The sequence below is a fragment of the Ursus arctos genome, unplaced genomic scaffold (assembly GCF_023065955.2).
Source record: "Ursus arctos isolate Adak ecotype North America unplaced genomic scaffold, UrsArc2.0 scaffold_3, whole genome shotgun sequence".
Lineage (NCBI taxonomy): Eukaryota > Metazoa > Chordata > Mammalia > Carnivora > Ursidae > Ursus > Ursus arctos.
The window spans coordinates 882,470-899,171 of record NW_026622985.1 but is presented as its reverse complement, the minus strand read 5'-3'; the positions used below and the strand labels follow the sequence as shown (position 1 = coordinate 899,171).

Genomic DNA, 16,702 nt, shown 5'->3' with positions numbered 1-16,702 from the left:
TGAACTAGAAATCAATTACAAGAAAAAATAATGGAAAACACACACACACTTGGAGAATAAACAGCATACTATTAAACAACCATTGGGTCAATGAAGAAATCAAAGAGAAAAAAGATACATGGAGACAAATAAAAATGACAATACAATGGTCCATAATCTTTGGGATGCAGTGAAAGCAGTTCTGAGAGGAATTTATAGTGATAAAGGCCTCCCTCAAGAAATAAGGAAAATCTCAAATAAAAAATCTAACCTTACATCTAAAGACACTAGGGTAAAAAAACAAAAAAAACAATGCCCAAGTCAGTAGAAGGAAGGAAATAATAAAGATCAGAGAATAAATAAATGAACTAGAAACTAAAAAGAACAACAGAAAAGATCAATGAAAGCAAAAACTGGTTCTTTGAAAAGATAAACAAAATTGATAAACCTTTAGCAAGATTCCTCAAGAAAAAAAACAAGAGAGAGGTCTTAAATAAAATCAGAAATGAAAGCGAAGTAACAACAGACACCACAGAAATGCAAAGGTTTATAAAAGACTGCTATGAAAAATTATATGCCAACAAACTGGACAACCTAGAAGAAAGGATAAATTCCTAGAAACATACAATCTTCCAAAACTGAAATTTCAAAGAAACAGAAAATCTGAACAGACCAATACTGGTAATGAAATTGAATCAATAATCAGAAAACTCCAACAAACAAAAGTCCAGGACCAGATGGATTTACAAGTAAATTCTATGAAACATTTTATTCTTCAAGCTGGTCCAAAAAAGTAAGAGGAAGGAAAGCTTCCAAATATATTCTACGAAGTCAGCATTACCCTGACACCAAAACCAGACAAGGGCACTGCTAAATAAGAAAACTACAGGCCAATATCTGTGATGAACATAGACGTAAAAACTCTCAACAAAATATTAGCAAACCACACTCAACAATACATTAAAAGGATCATTCACCATGATCTAGTGGGATTTATTCTGGGGGTGCAAGGATGATTCAACATCCGCAAATGAATCTGTGATATATCACGTTAACAAAATGAAGGATAAAAAAATCATATGATCGGGGCACCTGGGTGGCACAGCGGTTAGGCGTCTGCCTTCGGCTCAGGGCGTGATCTCGGTGTTGTAGGATCGAGCCCCACATCAGGCTCCTCCGCTATGAGCCTGCTTCTTCCTCTCCCACTCCCCCTGCTTGTGTTCCCTCTCTCGCTGGCTCTCTCTCTCTGTCGAATAAATAAATAAAATCTTTAAAAAAAAAAAATCATATGATCATCTCAATACATGTAAAAAAAAAGCATTTGACAAAATTCAAGATTTGTTTATGATAAAAACTCTCAACAAAGTGGGTTTAGAGGGGACATAGCTCAACATAATAAAGGCCATACAATCCACAGCTAACATCATACTCCATGGAGAAAACCTGAGAGCTTTTCCTCGAAGATAAGGATGTCCACTTTTACCACTTTCATTCCACATAGTACTGGAAGTCCTAGCCACAGCAATCAGACAGGAAAAAGAAATAAAAGGTATCCAAGTTGATAAGGAATAAGTAAAGAAGTTATATGTAGATATAAAGAAAACCCTAATGACTCCTCCAAAAAAAAAAAAAACCTATTAGAATAAATGAATTCAGTAAAGTTGAAGGATACAAAATTAATACAGAGATATGTCGCATTTCTGCACACTGATAATGAAGAAGCAGAAAGAGAAATGAAGAAAAAATTCCATTTACAACTGCACCAAAAAGAATAAGATAACTAGGAATAAAGCTAACCAAGAAAGTGAAAGACCTGTACTCTGAAAACTACAAAACACTGATGAAATAACGACAACACAAAAAAATGAAAAGTACATATAATGCTCATGAATTGGAAGAATTAATAGTGAATGTCCAAACTACACAAAGCAATATATAGATTCAATGCAATCCCCATCAAAATACCAATAATATTTTTCACAGAACTAGAATATATAATCCTAAAATTTGTATGGAACCAAAAAAGACACAAAAGAGACATTAAAAAAATCACCAAAATAGTCTTGAGAAAAAAGGAACAAAGCTGGGGGTATCACAATCCCAGATTTCCAGATACACTACAAAGCTATAAGAATCAAAACAGTACGGTATTGGCACAAAAACAGACTAGAGAGTGCAGGAATAAACCCATGCTTATATGGTTAATTAATCTGTAAGAAGGCAAGAATATACATGGGCGAAAAGACCGTTTCTTCAGCGAATGGTGTTGAGAAAACTGGACAGCTACATGCAAAAGAAGTAAACTGGACCCTTTCTTACACCATACTGATAAATAAACTCAAAGTGGATTAGAGACCTAAGTGTGAGACCTGAAACCATAAAACTCCTATAAGAAAACACAGGCAATAATCTCTTTGATGTTGGCCTTAGCAACAGTTTCCCAGATATGTCTTTCCAGTCAAGGGAAACAAGAGGAAACGTAAACGATTGGTACTACACCAAAATAAAAGCTTTTGCACAGCCAAGGAAAGCATCAACAAAATGAAAAAGCAAACTCACTGAATGGAAAAGACATTTGTAAATGATATATCCAACAAGGGGTTAAAATCCAAACTATATAAAGAACTTCTACAACTCAACACACACACACACACACACACTACACACACTACAACTATAAAATGGGCAGAGAACTTGAATAGACATTTTTTCCAAAGAAGACCTATAAATGGCCAACAGAGACATGAAAAGATGCTCAACATCACTCATCATCAGGGAAATGCAAATCAAAACCACAATGAGATATTGCCTTACACCTGTCAGAACGGATAGAATCACAAACACAAGAAATAACAAGCGTTGGCAAGGATACAAGAAAAAAGAACCCTCATAAGCTGTTGGTGGAAATGCAAACTGGTGCAGCCACTGTGGAGAACAGTATGGAGGGTCCTCAAAAAATCAAAACTAGAATTACCATATGATCCAGTAATTTCACTACCGGTTATTTACCCAAAGAAAACAAAAACACTAACTTGAAAAGATATATGCACCTGTTTACTGTAGCATTATTTACAATATTCAATATGGATGGACCTAAAAGGTATTATGCTAAGTGAAATAAGTCAGAGAAAGACAAATACTATATGATTTCACTCATATGTAGAATCTAAAAAACAAAAAAACAAACACAAAGAAAAACAAGAAGCAGAATCAGACCCATAAATACCGAGCAAAAACTGATGGTTGCCAGAGGGGAAAGGGATTTGGGATGCGAAAAATGGGTGAGGGGGAGTGGGATTACAGTTATACAATGAATGAGTCACGGGATGGAAGGCACAGCATAGGGAACACAGTCATGGATACCGTCACAGCGCTGTGTGGGGCAGGTGGGAGCTGGACCCTATCCTGTGTTGCACTTGCGGTGGGCGTAGCAGTTGGCAGACAGAGTCGTCAAATCGCTATTTTGCAGATCTAAAACTAATGTAACACTGTGTGTCAACTACACTTCAATAAAGAATTTACTTTTAAGTACTGTCTTAAATTTTAGAAAATTAGAAATGAAAGTTGGACCTTCAATAGTAAAAGCAAAACAGAATGGACATTACCTGAATGCGCCATGATTACAGGGAAATGTGGGAATTGTGGTACCTCCCCACGCTCTCTATTATGAAAAACACTGAGGTTGCTTCGTACACTGATTTGGAAGAGGACGTGCAATACGTAAACTCAGAATCAAGTTACACAATGCACACAGAAACATGACACTGTCGGGTTGTCTGTTCGTCTGGGTTACTCTAACAAAATACTACTGACCGGGTGGCTGACAGACAACGTCAATTCCTGTCTCCCGGTTCTGGAGCCTGGGAAGTCCTAGATAACCACCCTGATCACGTTCTCCGGGGGCCTCTTTCTGGCTCATAGCTGGTCAGTTCTTGCTGTGCCCTCCCGTACCTGGTGGGAGAAGCAAGGGATCTCTCCAGAGTTTCTATAAAAACATTCACCAGGGCTCAGCCCTCAGAACCTACTTCCCAAAGGCCTTACTTCCTCATACCATCACCCTTGGGGTTAGGACTCAACATATGAATGGGAGGGAGGCACAAACATTCAGACCACAGCAGGAGTCTGCAGATCTTAAGGGTAGATAATCAGGGAACTATTTCTCCCTGGTCTGAGGACAAGAGAATGCCTCTACCTCATACCAGCGATCTTCCTTGATAAGGCCAACAATCAGAACAGAGAAAGAAGAAACATTTCTTCCTTAGAATATCTGTCCCTAGACTAGACCAGACCCCTCCGCTTCCAAGGCTGCTAAGCAAAGGCTGTGCTCAGCTGCTTCCCCACAGCAGAACAGCAAGGGTTTGGTAAATGGGCGTGCAGAGGAATGCACCTGCTCCCTTCCCCCACCACTCCTTTCCACTCCGCACATCCCTCAAGTTCCCAGGGCTGCTGGGAAGACAGCGGGCCACCTGGAGTCCAGCTGACCTGGCCCAGAGGGAGCTCTCCAAAAGTCTTAGGATCCAAAAACAGAATAGGGAGGGGCGGTGCACACCAGCACCTCCTAGCCGTCAGACGCGGCCTTGTGTTTCAGAGCCCGTGGAACTGATCTTGGCACCTCCAAGTCTAGCAGGCAGGTAAGGTGGCCCAGCCTGGCCTGGCTCTAGAAAGCCTGTTCTCTGGGATGTCGGTCTGACATCTGCAAATAACACTCCATCCACTCACACCATTAATTATTCACAACAGAAAAATGAACCCAGAGAGACACAATAAACCAGGATGATGTGAGTGCCTTAGAAGACGCTTCAACACTCCAATGGGAGACTCAGGAATAGGGCCTGAAAATGGCCTGGTCAAAAACACTAGCAAGGAAAGAGCAGTCCCAGAAGGAACGGCCTCTACCCGCTCTGCCCAGGCCTGGGCACGTGCTGCTGCTAGGTAAGCCGTGGACCGTGACCTCCTGGACGGCAGGTCCTGGCCCCCTCATCTTTACTTCCCACGGTCCCTCTCCTCACTCCCTCCTCCTTAGTGGTGGTGTGGAAATAGCAGGTACTCCATAAATGTTAGAAGGACTGACACATGACCATCACTCACAATGCACAATGCACTCACTCACTATCTTTCATGTATCCTATCTTCCTTCTGTATTTGACCAAAGCGCTTTCCATCCACATGTCCCGTTCCATTCTCTTCTTGGAGCTCGGCATGGTGTGGTGACTTGGTGTGGAGACTCCCTTGAGTCTCCGTCGGGCTGACTTCTGAGAAATTTCCCCACATTGTCTCCTTCAGTGGTACTTAGATCTGAACTCAAAGCTAAAACAAGTGAGCAAACGGAACATCTAGAATTCAAATGCTCTGTATCTCTGTTCCAGCCTGGTGGCAGCCATAGATGTGACCAGTTAGGCAAAAGGCCCTCCAAGAAGCCATAGGCCCAGGTGAATGGCTTAACCTCTCCTGTTGCCAATTATTTCATTTGTAAAACTAGGTGAATGGTTTTAAGGTGTTCTGAGTATTCTAAGAAAATACAGATAAATCTAGGACCACCTTTGGGGTCAAACCTTTCCCACCTGCCAACTCTCCAGCGGGCCTCTAGGTTATCTCACTTCAAAGTCACAAGTCTAGTTAAGAAGGCACAACAACCCACTTCTAACCTACCCTCTATTTTCTGGAAAGAATTACTAAATTCATTTCTATTCATCAAGAACAGGAAATATGCACATCTAAACCACAAGCTTTCTCTGGCTTGTTTAAAATCACATGAAAAAAGTCATTGTCTGAATTAACATCCATGTACCTGACTGTTGCAAAGCTTCAGCTCAGCACCTAGGAAGATGCCTTAGGAACCTCAAAATCTGAATCAGTGAGTGGTCACAGGCTCCTAGATCCCCCCCACCGGCTGACTGTGTGATTAACATTTTCTTCCTACTGTTGTGTCAATACTAAGACCTGCGGAAGAAAGACAACTCACTCCTCTGAAAGAAAATATGAGGTGGTTGTTTTGTATTTGGCAAGAAGGGTGGACCCTGAATGAACTAAAATCCATCCCACATCTGCAGGCTTGTTTCTGCTACAATTCATAAGCCTACTTGGGTCATTCATCTTTTATTCCCTACGCTCTACATTGTTTTGCACAGACAGCTGGAGGGTGTCACAGAATAAGCAGGATGAGACCTTGCAGACTACTTAGCATAGGAAACTGGGACCCAGAAAGATTAGGAGATTTGCCCATGATCACACAGCAACCTAATGGCAAGCAGGACTAGAGAGGGTCTTGACTTTCAGTCCCTAAAATGTCTTCCATCACTAAAGATGGACGGTGACTCACTCTGGCCCTCCCCAAGAGTGAGGCCAGCATTTGTTTTGGTTACTAAATGTGCACTGAATGCCTTCTGTGTCAGGCCCTGTGTTAGCACAGAGACATGAAAGTCAGCAAGACAGAACTTGTGTGCTCAACAGACTTCCAGTGGAGGGAGGAGACAATGGGTGCTTTACTCTGGCAACAGTTAAGTGTGACGATGATGGAACATGGGACCAAAGGACCAGAGAAGGAGACACGCCCCTCAGCTGAAACAGAGATGAAGGGAGGCCATTATCAGAAGCTTTCTGGAGGGGATCATACATATAACAACCTTAGAGCAGGCACTGCACAGAGGAAGCACTCAAAACATGTTAGCTGTTGTCATTTTTAGTCTTTGAATTATAATTAATTCCGTCACAATTTCCCCACCGTGGAGGGCCCGGTTTCAGCAGCAGTCTAGGAAAACTCAGGGACACACTGCTCTGTCTTGGTCTGAGGAAGACGTGGAAACATGGGTGGATCTTGGTGACCATTAGAGAGCGAGCCGGAGCCAGGGATCCCGCCAGCCCTCCAGATGATGTTCTTCCACCACTGTCAACTTTGGAGAAGGCCTTGAGGTCCCTGGCCCCACACCTGGAAACTCACCCATCTACGTGCCCATCATAGACTCAGCACTGGAACATGTTCCCCCTGCTTCTGCCTCCCATGCCATCTCCCACCTCCACCCTTGAAGATACATGTCCATTCACAGACGGCGGCTGTGGGCAAGAGAGCCTCTGGGACCAGCCTCAGGCTGCAAATCTTAGCAGAAAGGATGACACTTGTTGTAGAGAGGGGAGACACCGCTCCTGATCTGAGTACCCCCCTACCATCCCCCACCCAGGAAGGGGTCAGTTATGGGGCCATGGTGCTACCCACTCAGGCACCAAGGGCACCTTGTGCCAACCTCTGGATACTAGAGCCAGGCTGGGAAGGGCTCTTCTGAGATCACCAAGAGCATGCCCCATAGTGAGCCAAACTCATCCAGTCCTCCTGTCCCTCAGGGCGGCGATCCTTGTCCATGAAGTCAGGGGTCCCACCTGTCATCTATGGACACAGATCCCCGACCCTCTCCAAGCCATAATGCAACTACATACGAGGGATGATACACACATTATGAACAGGCACAGCAGTATCTACCGTGACTGCGACGGAATGCAGTCCTTACCGTGACCACATCTACTTTATAACGGGAGAACGAAGGCGTAGAGGCCACGTGATCTGCCGAGTTGCTCAGTGGGTGAGAGCAGGCGAGCCCAGAACTACCTCTCCTGCCCTGCATGGCTGCCCTTTGCACACTCAGGAGTACTGGGTGCACTGCCCGAGACAGGCCAGCCGCTCGCAGTCACCAGACAAGGCACAAGGAACTCAGCACTTCCTGCAGCTACCTGGGCCTCACGGTGAGCTCCAGGGTGTGAGGCTGCATTTAGATAAATGCCACCTTAGATTGCAGTACTTTCTGGACTCCAAACAAACAGGGAGGAAAGAGTGCTCCCTCCGATCTGTGTGGCCCTGTGCTTGCCACAGACCCGGAAAGGGCTCCTCGGCAAGGTCCTTCTCTTATCTTCGCATCTCATGCCTCCTACTGATCACATCGTGTTTTAAGCTGTGTAGACAAAGGGGGTTGAATGAGCAAGTCCTTGGTAGAAGAACAATTCAAGTGGAGAATGAAAGTGAAGGAACCCAATTTGGTGAGGCCACATGACCACCCAGCTATTTTTAAATCATACTGTTGCTAGGAAGAGATACTAGGAAGCTCTGAACCAAAGTACAAAAAAGGCACGTTTTAATTAAAGGCTTTTGAAAGGGCAGCCGGTAGATAAGAAAGAAAGGTAGTAGAGTGAAGGGTAGGGGGAAAGGAAAAAAGAATTTGAAATGTGTTGTTTCTCTGTATTTCAAAGGGACTTTTTCTTCAAAAATAAGGAGAACATTTTGTTTGTACATATATGTATGCATGCTTCCAGCTCAACAGAGGTTAAAAAAAAAACCAATGAAAGAAATTTAAAAAACTGACTGAAGGGAAAGGGCAGCGAGAGGAAGATAATTTAGCATAAATAAATCCAAACAGACGATGGTGATTTTGTACATCAAGGTGGCTACAGTGGAAGCCTGATTATCTTTAAAAACTAGCCTCTATTAGCTTGGTGACTTTAATGCTGGAATAAAATTCGGGAACATGTAGAGAAGCAGGAAAAGTAGGAGCACCGTCCTGGATTTCTGGTGAGACAAATGAAATTAGATTTTGAATATAAGAACGAAATCTTTAAAACACATTTGCAAACTAGATGTTCTCTCCCTAATGCATCCCATGGTAAATTATAGGCACAAAACTGAGGTATCGTTTGGAATATATTTTCTGCAGGGAAAAAAATCCTGTCACAGAATGAGGACGCCATCTTGAGTCAACACAACTTTAAGAAATTATCTATTTTGAAGAACCTCATCTAAAGCACTTTACCCAGAAGAAATGAAAGGCAGGATATACCAGAAGTGTATCTTTAAAGTGAGATCTGTTAATTGATGGGTTTTAAGTGCAATGTCAAAGGTGCCCCGTCACACATCAGCATCCCGCAGCTCCCTGGGGCACAGGTGCCCTCTCTGCCTCCAGCACCGTCTCCCAGCCACATGCACACACACGCACGCACACACACGCGCACACGCAGCGTGTGGGGACCTAGCCGAGCCCCTGGCGTAGCGGCTGCACGCGACCCCTGTGCTGTGAGGCCGGTCCGCTCTCCAGCGCAGGGAGCACGTGGCGCGGCCTGGATTCGAGATCCGCACGTCCAGGCTCCCGCTGAGGGGAGCTCGGCCCTAAGCACCAGCACCTGTGCCGCATCCATGGGAAGCACGACAGCGCTGACTGCAGAGACGGCAGAGCTGCCCCCATGTCTGCACAGGCCCGAGTGCTTCGGCTTCGGCTCGGGATCATCCTGGGCCGATCACCTGCGCAGCACACCTGTCCTCCAGGCGCCTGCGTGCGGATGCAGTGCAACACACCGCAGCCACTTCCCCTCCCCCTCTTGCAGGACTGCGCTTCTCCCGCAGCGGGACGCAGAGCGGCAAGCAGACCTCGCAGGGGCAGCGAGTGGTGAGGCCGAGCCTGTGCCAGCACAGAGGGGACGCCACACGGCCTGGAGGCGTGTGTGCGTGTCTGCCGACGATTTCAGTGCCGACAACACACGGCGCGGGCGGCACACCCAGGTCCACGCTCACGCTCACGCCCACTGAGATCAGGTCGAAAGGCCAGGAAAGAGCAGAGCCGAGCGGCCCGAAGGTCAGCAGCTGGACAAGGGCAGCGCCGGGATCACAGTGTGAAGCTACCAAGTGCTACTGAACTGCTCGCTTCCAAGCGGAGAGGTTGGTTACTCGAATTTCACCTCGATTAAAAAGAAAGTCATAGAGCAAATATCTGAGCGCTGATCTTCTGGACCTTGGAGCACTTACAGTCGATGACCAAGGAGAAAGTGCCAGAGGGGCGCCTGGGGGGCTCCGTCAGTGAGGCGTCTGCCTGCTGCTCGGGTCCTGGTCCTGGGGTCCGCGGATCGAGCCCCGCATCGGGCTCCCTGCTCGGTGGGAAGACTGCGTGTCCCTCTGCCTGCCCCCCGCCCCCCCCCACCACGTGCTCTCTGGTCTCTCAAATAAATAAATAAAATCTTTAAAAAGGAAAAAAAGCAAAAGAAAAAGAAAAGGTGCGAGAACACGGTACCTAAAAACAGGGAGAAGGAAGCGGGTAGGAAATCCGGGTGCAAACCTGGCAGTGAACGCCCGGCGCCACGCAGTGCGTCAAGCAGCGGGGAAACGGTCCTGCGGGCGCGTCCTGGCAGCGCACACAGGCCACACAGACACACAGTCCCGGCATCACGCGCAGGCCACACAGACACACAGTCCCGGCATCACGCGCAGGCCACACAGACACACAGTCCCGGCATCACGCGCAGGCCACACAGACACACAGTCCCGGCATCACGCGCAGGCCACACAGACACACAGTCCCGGCGGCGCGTTCAGGCCATATACCGCGGGAAGAACCCCCAAGATGCCCTATCAGAGCCCAAAGGAGGACAAGCAAGGGCTCCTAAAGGAAGGCTTCCCAGCCAGCGAAGAGCCTGCCAGCCAGGGAACTAGCAGCGCTGCAGGCTGCCTGCAGGGTCCGCGTCGGCAGACGGGAGGGACTGAACACAAAGGCACCCACTCAGCTTTGGGGGAGGTCCGCTGGCTGCCAGGCACGTCTTAGGCATCGGGAATTCAAATATTCAGACGTCATGGTCCCGGCCCTCAGGGTACTCACAATAAAGAAAGAAGATAAAACCAGACAAATATCTTGTAAATCTAGTGTTTAAAGGTGGCTAAGAATTTAGACTTTGTTCCTGACGTTTTTAAGCAGGAAAGTGACATGAAAATCTCAGTAATTTAGAAAGAAGTGAGAATTTGATGAGAGAAGGGAATGAAAGAAGGCCCATTGGAAAGCCATCTCTATATTCACTGCAAACCCTATCAAAACCTAATGGCATTTTTTGCAGAAATAGAAAAAACAATCCTAAAATTTGCCATAACAAGAGATCGGGAATAGCCAAAGCAATCCTGAGAAAGAACAAAACTGGATGCATCATACTTCCTGATTTCAAACTATACCATAAACATAGAGTAATGAAAACAGTATGGTACTAGCATAAAAACAGACACATTGACCATAAGAACAGAATACAGAGCACGGACATAAGCCCCCCATATATAGTCAACTAATAGTTCACAAGGGAGCCAATGCTCAGTGCAAAAAGAATGGTGTCTTCAACAAATGGTGCTGCGAAACCTGAAGAAATGCTTGTAGAACAATAAAATTGGATTTCTATATCACAGCACTCACAAAAATTAACTTGGAATGGATCAAGGACTTATAACACCTGATAAACTAAAAATCCTTGAAGAAAATATAGGGAAGAAGCTCCTCGACATTTGTCCTAGCAATAATTTTTTTGGATCTGACACCAAAAGCACAAACAGCAAAAGCAAACATCGATCAAAAGGGCTACAGTACATCAACTGAAAAGCCACTATAAGCACAAGGAACAATCAACAAAATGAAAAGGCAACATATGGGAGGGGAGACAAGATGTGTAAACCAGTTATCAGACAAGGGGCTAACAACCAAAATATACAAGGAACTCCTACAACTCAATAGGGGGAAATAACTAATAGTAATAATCTGATTAAAACGGGCCGAAGAACTGAATAGACAGTTTTCCAAAGAAGACAAACAAATGGCCAACAAGTACATGAAAGAGTGCTCAACACCACTCATCCTCAGGGAAATGCAAATCAAAACCACACACAGGTACCACCTCATACCGGTTAAAATGACTATCATCAAAAAGATAAGAGATAATAACTGTCAGTCATGCTGTGGAGACAAGGGAACCCCATGTACAGCTGGAATTGTGAGCTGGTACAGCCACTATGGAAAACAGCATGGAGAGTCCTCAAAAAATTAAAAATAAAATTACAATATATAATCCAGCAATCCCACTGGTCACTAAACATGCAAAGGAAATGCAAAGAGGGTCTTAAAGAGATATCTGCACTCCCATGTTCACTGAGGCATTGTTATTATTCACAATAGCTAGGATATTGAAGCAACCTAAATGTCCATCAACAGATGAATACATTAAAAAGATGTAATGCACACATAAAATGAGATATTAATCACCCTCAGGAAAGAGGGAAATTCTGCCATTTGTAACAAAATGGATATACCTCGAGGGCATGGTAAGTGAAGTAAGTCAGAAAAAGACACTATATGATCTCACTTATATGTGGAATCTGAAAAAGTCAAACTCATAGAAGAGTAGAGTGGTGGGTACCAGAGCCTGGGGGGGGGGGGCAGGGAGAAACGAAGAGACATGGGTCAGAGAGTAAAAACTTCCAATTCCAAGATGAATAAGTTCTGGGGATGTCATGTACAGCATGGTTATGATAGTTAACAATACTGCATTATCGACTTTAAAGTTGCTAAGAGAGTCAATCTAAGTGTTCTCACCACAAAAAAAAAACGGCAATTATGGAGAGGTTAGCTAAAGCTATGGTGGTAATCATTCTGCAATATATATCAAATCAACATGTTGCACACCTTAAATTTACATAATGTTAGACATCAGTTATATCTCAATAAAGCTGGATGAAACAGAAAGTATATGCAATGCTTCAGAAGAGCATTAACACAGGTGTGGATGCAGGTGAAGGCAGTGGGAACGGAGAGATCAGAGGTCACATCAGGAAGACTCGTGTGTATGGTTGGGGTTTTCAAGCGGCTATGGGGTTAAATGATATTGGTTCAGTAAGGGGCACAGGACACTGCCTAGGCTATAGTAAATTCTCAGTGTTACTATTATACCTTTTTATATTAGCTTCAGCACTCTAATAATAGAGTGACTTTACTTTCTAATGTTTAGAACCCCCCTCACCACTGGTAAAGAGAGGTGAGAGGAAACCAAACTAGCAGACAAACCACACTAAAGACACGAACAGGGCTTGTCTCTGTGCTCTCCGTCAATACAAAAAACAAACAAACAAACAAAACCTACCCAAATATGGAGGGAATAAGTAAATGAATAAAGTAACAAACACACAAGTAAACACAAGACCACAATAACCTTCAACTCCCAAACTCTAAAACACCAAGAAATGGGAGCACCTGGGCGGCTCACTGGGTTAGGCGACCAACTCTTGATATCGGCTCAGGTCATGATCTCAGGGTCCTGACACTCAGCTTGCCTCAGGCTTCACACTCATCAAAGAGTCTACTTGTCATTCTCTCTCTCTCTGCCCCTCTGCCCTACCCACGCCCCCCCCCCCCACGCTCTCCTGCTCATTTGCAGGCATGCTCTCTCTTTCTCTAAAATAAATAAATAAATAAATAAATAAATAAATAAATAAATAAATATTTTTTAAAAACACCAGGAAATGATTCATCAGCTGATCTACAAAACAATTTGAAAAAGATCTATTTTCAGGAGTGCCTGGGTGGCTCAGCCAGTTATGCGTCCAACTCTTGATTTTGGCTCGGGTCGTGAGATCAAGCCTCATGCCGGGCTCTGCGCTGGGCATGGAGGCTGCTTAGGGTTCTCCCTCTCCCTCCCTCCTCCTCCCCCGTCCCCTTGTGGCACACTCTCTCTAAAACAAACAAACAAAACCACAAAAGTTTACCAAGGAATATACATTGTTCTAAGAACCAAAATATTTTATCTCCATGCTACCCCATAACCATGTTTCTTGAAGCTGACAACTCTGTAATTAAAGTCCTTATGCTGCTGCTTTATTTTCCAGGTGGGTTTTATCTTATTGCAGCTGCAGAGGCCTTCTGCCAGGACTCCGCAATGTGGGGCATTAGGGACCTCTGCTTGTCAGTATGTCCCCACTCACAGGCAGGCAACTTTCTCCTCCTAACCTGATCTCTTTCAGATCAAAAATTAAACAAGAATGGCAGGTAATAAAAACGTACATCTTGGCCAATTAAGAAATAACATTCTTTGCTACTGTCAGGTATTTCCTGTCCAATCTCTCTATATGGTAAAATATAGAGTGTTTCTGCTCTAATACAATTATATACGTTACTGAAAGATCTCAGGTTTTACAAAATTTACTACTGGGGGGCGCCTGGGTGGCTGTCGTTAAGCGTCTGCCTTCGGCTCAGGTCATGATCCCAGGGTCCTGGGATAGAGCCCCGCATCGGGCTCCCTGCTCAGCGGGAAGCCTGCTTCTCCCTCTCCCACTCCCCCTGCTTGTGTCTTTCGCTGTCCCTCTCTGTCAAATACATAAATAAAATAAAAATTTACCACCAAAAATAACAGTTTCAGAAAAAATTAGCTTGGGGCATTCCTCTCAAAACCTATGAAACTTCAAAACACAATAAAAATAATAATTGATAACCTGGAGAGTTCATCTGACCATCTAGGCAGGTGGTCAGCACAGCCAGTGACTAACTCAGCCAACTAAGAAACAAAACAAAATATAAAAACCACAGGGGTAACATACAATAATGCTTTAATGAGAGTAACACTGGCAGGCACCCAGGCAGTGCTCGGAGCCAAGGGCCATGAGAGGCTGGCTGTCCCTGACTAGGGAGGGGCCCAGGGCCAGGTGATCTTTCCGATCACTGCCAACGCACACACACACAGTCACAGCAACTGACCTTAGAACGTTTTCCCATCTGGCTCAAGTTCAGAATTCTACTCCCCCTGCATCCGCTCCCTTTGCTTAGGAGATTTGTGTAGACCAACATAACTCCGGCCCTGCTCAGACACCTTGGCCTTTTGACCAATTATGTATGAGTGGACACGTATCCCAGAACAAGGCAGCTGGTATTTCGTGCTGCCCTCGAAGGCAGTGGTCTGAGCAGGCTAAGCGTCCTCAGACGGGTGGCCCGCACATCTGTGAGCAGAGGCAGGTGAGACCAAGGGCATGGGCCTCCCCAAATCCTATAACCAGTCCTGTCACCTACAAAAGAAATAATTCCCAGAGAAAGATGTGACCACAGACTCAAACCAACAGAAAAATGCAAATACTTACATATAATATGTTGGATAGAGTCCTTCAAAATACCAGCAATGTTTTTTGGCCTCTGTGCACTGAAAACAGAAGAAAAACTTTGTCAGTGGAAAGTCACCTGCACATTGTTAAAAAGATCTGACAAAAGCCACAAGGATGGATGAACTGATAGACCTCGAAGTGTGCAGAGCAGAGGGTGGGGGAGACAAAGAATCAGAGGGAGATCCACCCCATGACAACTTTTTTTTAAAAAAGATTTTTTAAATTTATTTATTTGAGAGAGAGAGAGAACGGGAGAGAAAGCATAAGCAGGGGAAGGGACAGAGGGGGAGGGAGAAGCAAATTCCCCACTGAGGAGGGAGCCAGACGCAGGACTCGACCCCAAGACCCCAGGATCATGACCTGAGCCGAACGCAGACGCTTCACCAACTGAGCCACCCAGGTGTCCCCACAATGACTTTTTAATTTCTTTAATTTTTTAAAAGGAAAGAAAACATAGGAAAACATTTCCCTATAATTTTTCTAGTCTTTTATTTCCGTAAATATATGGGCATTAAAAAGGTTATTCATTAAAAAGGTAAACTAAAGACAATCCATTTTTTAAAATTCATATGGTACCATAGTTCAAATATCTAAAATATGCTAAAAATAAAATATTACAAATATTTCCATTTCCCTCCAACTTTCATTTTTGAAAGGTATTTCCCACATTTTTAACATTTCTAGATCTTTATATTTCAGAGTATTCCAAAAGCTAAATTCAATCACTGATCTCCCCGTGGGGGTCTCCATCTGCCAGACTTTGTAAATCAGGATTCACTTTCCAGCATCAGCGGCTCCCCCTGCCCTCAGTCCCAGGGAGGAGACACAGAGGAGGACAAGGAAAGATAACAGGAGTCTCCCTGGTGCTGTCAAAGGAAGTCTGACACGTGCATGGAGGACGGAGCAGGGGTAATGCTACCCTGGCGGACTGACCACCTCACAGGCCCCCAACAACTGAGAGTAAGGGCACCAAGTGCTGAGTGGGAGCTCCAAGCAGAAACACTCTTAGGTACCCGAGCAAGATTTTTCTGAAATTCTTTCTCTTGTGCTATCATTTTTTTTTAATTCACAACTTCCCACATTCATGATACAATTCATTGGACCCTATGTACAAACAGCTTCAAAATATTATAGTGCAAAGCTACTTGCAGGAAAACAAGGAAAGGCATAATGAAAACTAAGCTTTCTGTGGGCAAGGCAGGGGCTGTCTCACCCAACCCCCAGCCCCGGGGCATCCCTCCTCTGCCTTTCCCAATGCCCTCTTGCAACAGTGTTCCTGACAGCTATACGGAAGTTTCAGAAACAGGCCCCAACTCCAGAGCAGAGTGCCAAGGAAAAGGTGAATGCAAATATTATGTTACACCGGCTAACTCAGACAGGTTATGAAAAGAGCGTGAAACACTAGGTTGTTTAAAATGTGCTTTAGGGCACTCAGAGGCACACTCAGGCAGCCTGAAGTGACCCAGTTTTACTAATGGAAAATGAGTTTAATTTAGACTATGTTAGTTCCTGCCCAGATCAAGAAATGAAGTTCAGACAGCCGAAGAAATCAATTTATTTTGGCAAGGAAGAGCAATTTCAGGTCTCTGCCCTAAATTACAATTCATTTCACTAGGGTCCTTGTTCTTCCAGGTAGCATGTTAAATGTTTCTTCTTTATTCTCATCACTGCTGGAGACAGGCACACTTTCTTTGACCCTGACACCCAGCTCTCCCCACATTGTCCTATGACTGCAGGACGGCAGAGAGAGAAGCAGACCAAGACACCAGACCCTGCTCCTAGGTCGCCAGGAACAGGCTGACTGGCTCT

The 16,702-nt window shown here is 44.8% G+C and overlaps 1 protein-coding gene across 3 annotated transcripts in view; it reads right to left on the bottom strand.

The window, feature by feature from the left end:
* The window catches only part of VOPP1 (VOPP1 WW domain binding protein), a 114,772-nt gene that overhangs the window by 53,296 nt on the left and 44,774 nt on the right, over positions 1-16,702 (bottom strand). For 2 of the 3 annotated variants that reach the window (XM_026501583.4, XM_048213000.2), the window contains exon 2: positions 14,873-14,931. The exons of the other annotated variant lie outside the window; for it this stretch is intronic. In XM_026501583.4, coding sequence (XP_026357368.1) covers positions 14,873-14,931 — 59 coding nt within the window. The remainder of the gene's footprint in view (positions 1-14,872; positions 14,932-16,702) is intronic. 3 annotated transcript variants of the gene reach the window in all.